At 48.2% G+C, this 7,500-nt stretch overlaps 1 protein-coding gene across 1 annotated transcript in view; it reads left to right on the top strand.

Moving 5' to 3' along the window:
- The window catches only part of adam19a (ADAM metallopeptidase domain 19a), a gene marked incomplete in the record, with an annotated part of 156,714 nt that overhangs the window by 144,791 nt on the left and 4,423 nt on the right, over window positions 1-7,500 (top strand). Inside the window, 5 exon segments of the mRNA XM_031832588.1 lie at window positions 206-314; window positions 559-703; window positions 3,464-3,563; window positions 3,816-4,067; window positions 6,147-6,355. Coding sequence (XP_031688448.1) covers window positions 206-314; window positions 559-703; window positions 3,464-3,563; window positions 3,816-4,067; window positions 6,147-6,355 — 815 coding nt within the window.

Raw genomic sequence — 7,500 nt, 5'->3', positions numbered from 1 at the left:
TAGAGTGCTAAATTCACTCTTCACTTCTCCAGACACGTACTGGAAGGTCAACACGGTAACACAGTGTGTGTGTGTGTGTGTGTGTGTGTGTGTGTGTGTGTGTGTGTGTGTGTGTGTGTGTGTGTGTGTGTGTGTGTGTGTGTGTGTGTGTGTGTGTGTGTGTGTGTGTGTGTGTGTGTGTGTGTGTGTGTGATGTTCTCCAAAGGTGTGCAACAGCAATGGCAACTGTCACTGTAACCGAGGGTGGGCACCTCCCTTCTGTGAGAAGCTTGGTCTGGGAGGCAGTGTGGACAGTGGGCCTGTCCAGTACCACAGTGAGTTGACCTTCACACACATGCTCCTTCCTGGGATTCACGACGCCCCCTATCAATCTTCACACGCCATCTGAATGTAACATTAGCTCTGCCTTGGTGTTTCTGGTCCAGTTGAAACATTCTTCCACCAGTTTCAAATCCATTTTTTATAGAAGATGCTTCTATTAAGGTTTCTATAAAAGTGGGTTATTTATTATATTATGTATTTATTATATGTTATTATCCCTCTCTCTGTGTACTCCAGGTCAGCTGGGCTTGGTGTTGGGTCTTCTGTTTGTCTTCCTGGTTCTCCTACCTGGGATCCTCATCACCTTCTACTGCTATAAGATCAAGAGCTCCTACTACCACAAGTGGCTCTCCCAGAGAGACAAGAACAACAAGGCTAACAGGTAACTTACAGTCGCTGGCCGCGCCTCTATAAGACTTAATGAAGTCTTAATGAACCCTTCATAAGCCATTCATAAGCCCTTCATTAGGCCTACATAGATGCTTTCACAAAGAAAATGGCACTCTATACAATAGGTTTTGTTTCAACAATGGATTGAACTCTAGAATCATCTAATAACTCAGACACTGATAACACCGGGATGCCGGATGGGTTTGTAACCAGAGAGATAACAACGGGATGCCGGATGGGTTTGTAGCCAGAGAGATAACACCGGGATGCCGGATGGGTTTGTAGCCAGAGAGATAACACCGGGATGCCGGATGGGTTTGTAGCTAGAGAGATAACACCGGGATGCTGGATGGGTTTGTAGCTAGAGAGATAACACCGGGATGCTGGATGGGTTTGTAGCCAGAGAGATAACACCGGGATGCCGGATGGGTTTGTAGCCAGAGAGATAACACCGGGATGCCGGATGGGTTTGTAGCTAGAGAGATAACACTGGGATGCCGGATGGGTTTGTAGCTAGAGAGATAACACCGGGATGCTGGAAGGGTTTGTAGCTAGAGTGATAACACTAGGATGCTGGATGGGTTTGTAGCTAGAGAGATAACACCGGGATGCTGGAAGGGTTTGTAGCTAGAGAGATAACACCGGGATGCTGGAAGGGTTTGTAGCTAGAGTGATAACACTAGGATGCCGGATGGGTTTGTAGCTAGAGAGATAACACCGGGATGCTGGAAGGGTTTGTAGCTAGAGTGATAACACTAGGATGCCGGATGGGTTTGTAGCTAGAGAGATAACACCGGGATGCTGGAAGGATTTGTAGCTAGAGTGATAACACTAGGATGCCGGATGGGTTTGTAGCTAGAGAGATAACACCGGGATGCTGGATGGGTTTGTAACTGTGACTTACTACTACTGTACACACGTCATCCTCTGACTGCAATCTGTCCACTCTTCACTTCTGCACCATCACAACACCTTTATAGGGGCAAACAAATGTAATGTACCCTCATAAAATCTAATTACCTTCCCCTCTCTTCCAGTAGAAGACCAATATACTTATACACACAGAGACCATCAGAACGCTGAGTGAGTTAGTACCTCTGAAAACAGGCCTGTCGGACAGTGTAGTTTACAGCAGAGGGAGGGAGTCTGCCGTGGTGCCCCCTGGAAATAAAGCTCTGTTGATCTTCTGAATGGACAGAGAAATAGGTTAATCATTGGTATTGGACTGGAAAGGGGATTTGATTGTATGAAAGAGATGAGGTACAGAGGAGTCTTCTGAAGGAATATTAAACTCTATAGAAAATGACCCTTCTTGTTAGGTAATTAAAAGGCTCTTTAGTGGAGACCAGATGCAGTTTGTCTTTTTAGTTTCTGAGCCAATAGTTTGCGTATCAATATCAGGTTACTGTGTATGGTTGATTGAGGAGAATTCTGTTTTGATGTATTTTAGTGTGTGTGTGTGTGTGTGTGTGTGTGTCTACTTCCACACACTTTTCTAAGAGCTGTTGTGGGATTAGCCAAAAGCATACAAATTGAACCGATGAGGTTCTTTAGAAGTTTCTTAAAACATTCTACCTCCTCCTCGACTTCCTCCTCTACCTCCTCTGCGACTTCCTCCTCGACCTGCTTCTCCTCCTCTACCTCCTCCTCGACCTCCTCCTCTACCTCCTCCTCGACCTCCTCCTCTACCTCCTCCTCGACCTCCTCCTCTACCTCCTCCTCGACCTCCTCTTCTACCTGCTCCTCTACCTCCTCCTCTACCTCCTCCTCGACCTCCTTCTCTACCTCCTCCTCGACCTCCTCTTCTACCTGCTCCTCTTCCTCCTCCTCTACCACCTCCTCGACCTGCTCCTCCTCCTCTACCTGCTCCTCTACCTCCTCCTCATCTACCTGCTCCTCTACCTCCTCCTCTAACTCCTCATTGACCTGCTCCTCGACCTCCTCCTCCTCGACCTCCTCATTGACCTGCTCCTCGACCTCCTCCTCCTATACCACCTCCTCAACCTGCTCCTCCACCTCTACCTGCTCTACCTGCTCCTATACCTGCTCCTGCTCCTCCTCTACCTGCTCCTCTACCTGCTCCTCCTCCTCCTCTACCTGCTCCTATACCTGCTCCTCCTCCTACTCTACCTCCTCCTCTACCTGCTCCTCTACCTGCTCCTCTACCTCCTCCTCATCTACCTGCTCCTCTAACTCCTCATTGACCTGCTCCTCGACCTCCTCCTCCTATACCACCTCCTCAACCTGCTCCTCGACCTCCTCCTCCTCTACCACCTCCTCAACCTGCTCCTCCTCCTCTACCTGCTCCTATACCTGCTCCTCCTCCTCTACCTGCTCCTCTACCTGCTCCTCCTCCTCCTCTACCTGCTCCTATACCTGCTCCTCCTCCTACTCTACCTCCTCCTCTACCTCCTCCTACTCTACCTGCTCCTCTACCTCCTCCTCTAACTCCTCATTGACCTGCTCCTCGACCTCCTCCTCCTATACCACCTCCTCAACCTGCTCCTCCACCTCTACCTGCTCCTCCTCCTCCTCCTCCTCTAGGAGACACACAGAGACAGACCGACACACACACACACACACACAGACACAAACACACACAGCGTAATGTTTGCCAGCCCAGTCCTCTACAACTGGGGACTATCAAATCAATAGAAAGTAGGCTTGAAAAGCCAGCACAGTCTTCAGAATAAATCTGTCTAGTTCACGGCCTCTAACACCCTTGTGGCCTCCATCCTCGTTATTCCCTCAGACTTGAAGGCTCCATGGAGAAGGGTAAGAATGGACACCTCAACCCGGCGTTTCATCTGAAGGTGGTGGGGCCGGCGAACAAAGGAAACAGTCACAAGGGGGTGAGTGTCAAAGGAGAGGGGAGTTTAAATCTGAGGTGACTTCTGTCTCTCTGTATGCTGGAAATGTTTCTCCCTGTGTTTCTGTGAAGAACTGAAGACAAGCTGGCCTTGAGTTAAATTACCATATTTACAACTGTAGCTCTGCGTGTCAAATGTTCTGTAGTAGCACTTTCTACCTCCAATTTATAAATGTTTTTCAACATATGTTTCACATAAAACTTGAATGACACAATACCAAAATGTTCTCTACAGCTTCCTCACACCAGCAAAGAGGTGCTACCTCTCCGGCCGGGCCCCACCCCTAACGGCACTCAGCCTGTCAACATCGTGCGTCCCCTAAGGCCCGCCCCCTCGCCGCACAACACGCCACGGCGCTTCAAGGTGGCCCACCCACCTTTACTTGTCAGCAAGCAACCCGGGGCCCTGCCGAAATCCCCGGCCCCCCCTCAAAAACTTACGCCACCCAAGAAACCACTTCCCCTCAACCCAACACGATCACCACTGGTATCCAACCCAACACGATCACCACTGGTATCCAACCCAACACGATCACCACTGGTATCCAACCCAACACGATCACCACTGGTATCCAACCCAACACGATCACCACTGGTATCCAACCCAACACGATCACCACTGGTATCCAACCCAACACGATCACCACTGGTATCCAACCCAACACGATCACCACTGGTATCCAACCCAACACGATCACCACTGGTAAGTTTATCTTATTTTACTATCATGTTATTTGTTCATTGAGAAAATGTTTTTCTGTTGTGTTTCTTGTTTCTTGTCTTTCTTGTTTTTACTAAGAGGATTTTGTCGCACCGAGGAACTAGATGAAATGGCTGTGTTTTTGTTTTAATCTTCTTATTGTTTTCTATCGATTTCCTAAAACATTTTCCCATCTCTGCCTATTAACTGTAAAAAATTTAAAAAATTTAAATTAAAAATTGGAAAATCACATTGGCCTTGAATTTAATATTGCTCTGTGTTTTTTGCAAGAAATGAATTTCTCTGCGGTTGTTTTTATTTTATTTTTTATAAGCATCTAAGAGCAGAGGTAGAGGTACACTGTAATGAAATAAAACACCAGGAATTCAGACAAAGCCAACCACCAGATTAAACACAGCTTGAGATGTTTAATGAGACTGTCCATGGTAATGGAGGCTCTACTGTCATATTATATTAGGAGTGAGACTGGGTGAATCCTGTCCACGGTAATGGAGGCTCTACTGTCATATTATATTAGGAGTGAGACTGGGTGAATCCTGTCCACAGTAATGGAGGCTCTACTGTCATATTATATTAGGAGTGAGACTGGGTGAATCCTGTCCACGGTAATGGAGGCTCTACTGTCATATTATATTAGGAGTGAGACTGGGTGAATCCTGTCCACGGTAATGGAGGCTCTACTGTCATATTATATTAGGAGTGAGACTGGGTGAATCCTGTCCACGGTAATGGAGGCTCTACTGTCATATTATATTAGGAGTGAGACTGGGTGAATCCTGTCCACGGTAATGGAGGCTCTACTGTCATATTATATTAGGAGTGAGACTGGGTGAATCCTGTCCACGGTAATGGAGGCTCTACTGTCATATTATATTAGGAGTGAGACTGGGTGAATCCTGTCCACGGTAATGGAGGCTCTACTGTCATATTATATTAGGAGTGAGACTGGGTGAATCCTGTCCACGGTAATGGAGGCTCTACTGTCATATTATATTAGGAGTGAGACTGGGTGAATCCTGTCCACGGTAATGGAGGCTCTACTGTCATATTATATTAGGAGTGAGACTGGGTGAATCCTGTCCACGGTAATGGAGGCTCTACTGTCATATTATATTAGGAGTGAGACTGGGTGAATCATGTCCACAGTAATGGAGGCTCTACTGTCATATTATATTAGGAGTGAGACTGGGTGAATCCTGTCCACGGTAATGGAGGCTCTACTGTCATATTATTTTAGGAGTGAGACTGGGTGAATCCTGTCCACAGTAATGGAGGCTCTACTGTCATATTATATTAGGAGTGAGACTGGGTGAATCCTGTCCACGGTAATGGAGGCTCTACTGTCATATTATATTAGGAGTGAGACTGGGTGAATCCTGTCCACAGTAATGGAGGCTCTACTGTCATATTATATTAGGAGTGAGACTGGGTGAATCCTGTCCACGGTAATGGAGGCTCTACTGTCATATTATTAGGAGTGTGTGACATGGTGAAGTGATCGTGTTCTAAGGTCTCTCTTTTTTTTTGCCTGTTTCTCTATTGTCCTTTACATTTCTCTCTTGTTCTTTCACTTTTTCTATTTCACTGTTTCTCTCTCACTCTTTTTCTCCCACTCTACGTGTCTCTTCTCTTTCTTGCTCCCTCTCTATCTCTCCCCTTCTTTCTCTCTCTCTCCCCCCTCTCTCTACGAGTCTCTACTCTCTCTCCCCACTCTCTCTATGAGTCTCTTCTCTCTCTCCCTCTTTCTACGAGTCTCTTCTCTCTCTCCCCCCTCTCTCTACGAGTCTCTTCTCTCTCTCTCTCTTTCTCCCTCACGCTCTCTCTCTCTCTCTCTCTCCTTCCCAGTTGGTGTCAGAGCTGCAGCCCAGACACTCCCCCTCTCCTCCTCAGAGGCCCCTGCCCCTCAGCCCCGCCAGAGGGGTGGTGTTACCCGTGAGCCCAGCGAGGGCGATTCCTCCCAAACCCTCCAATGGGCTGCTGGTGATGATGCCCCCTGCCGTCGGCCCCAAACCAGTGGGCAAGCTGTCCGTCATCCCTCCTCTCAAAGCACTCCGGTGGGTCCACACATAGGAAGGAAGGCAGGAAGGAAGGAAGGCAGGAAGGAAGGCAGGCAGGAAGGCAGGCAGGCAGGCAGGCAGGCAGGAAGGAAGGAAGGAAGGCAGGAAGGAAGGAAGGAAGGAAGGCAGGAAGGAAGGAAGGAAGGAAGGAAGGCAGGAAGGAAGGAAGGAAGGAAGGAAGGAAGGAAGGAAGGAAGGAAGGAAGGAAGGAAGGAAGGAAGGAAGGAAGGAAGGAAGGAAGGAAGGAAGGAAGGAAGGAAGGAAGGAAGGAAGGACGGCAGGCAGGCAGGCAGGCAGGCAGGCAGGCAGGCAGGAAAGAAAGGGTCTCAAACATGGTCTCAAACTTGGTTTGGAGGGTACTATGGTGTTAAATGCTGAGTTGTAGTCGATGAACAGCATTCTCACATAGGTATTCCTCTTGTCCAGATGGGTTAGGGCAGTGTGCAGTGTGGTTGCGATTGCGTCGGCTGTGGAGCTATTGGGGCAGTAATCAAATTGGAGTGGGTCTAGGGTGTCAGGTAGGGTGGAGGTGATATGGTCCTTAACTAGTCTCTCAAATCACTTCATGATGACGGAAGTGAGTGCTACGGGACGGTAGTCGTTTAGCTTAGTTACCTTAGCTTTCTTGGGAACAGGAACAATGGTGGCCCTCTTGAAGCATGTGGAACAGCAGACTGGGATAAGGATTGATTGAATATGTCCGTAAACACACCAGCCAGCTGGTCTGTGCATGCTCTGAGGACGCGGCTGGGGATGCCGTCTGGGCCTGCAGCCTTGCGAGGGTTAACATGTTTAAATGTTTTACTCATGTCGGCTGCAGTGAAGGAGAGTCCGCAGGTTTTGGTTGCGGGCCGTGTCAGTGGTACTGTATTGTCCTCAAAGCGAGCAAAGAAGTTGTTTAGTCTGTCTGGGAGCAAGACATCCTGGTTCGTGACGGGGCTGGTTTTCTTTTTGTAATCCGTGATTGACTGTAGACCCTGCCACATACCTCTTGTGTCTGAGCCGTTGAATTGCGACTTTACTTGGTCTCTATACTGACGCTTAGCTTTTTTGATTGCCTTGTGGAGGGAATAGCTACACTGTTTGTATTCGGTCATGTTTCCGGTCACCTTGCACTGGTTAAAGGCAGTGGTTCGCGCTTT

Source organism: Oncorhynchus kisutch, linkage group LG9, assembly GCF_002021735.2.
Source record: "Oncorhynchus kisutch isolate 150728-3 linkage group LG9, Okis_V2, whole genome shotgun sequence".
NCBI lineage: Eukaryota > Metazoa > Chordata > Actinopteri > Salmoniformes > Salmonidae > Oncorhynchus > Oncorhynchus kisutch.
This window is presented reverse-complemented; position numbering and strand designations above follow the sequence as displayed.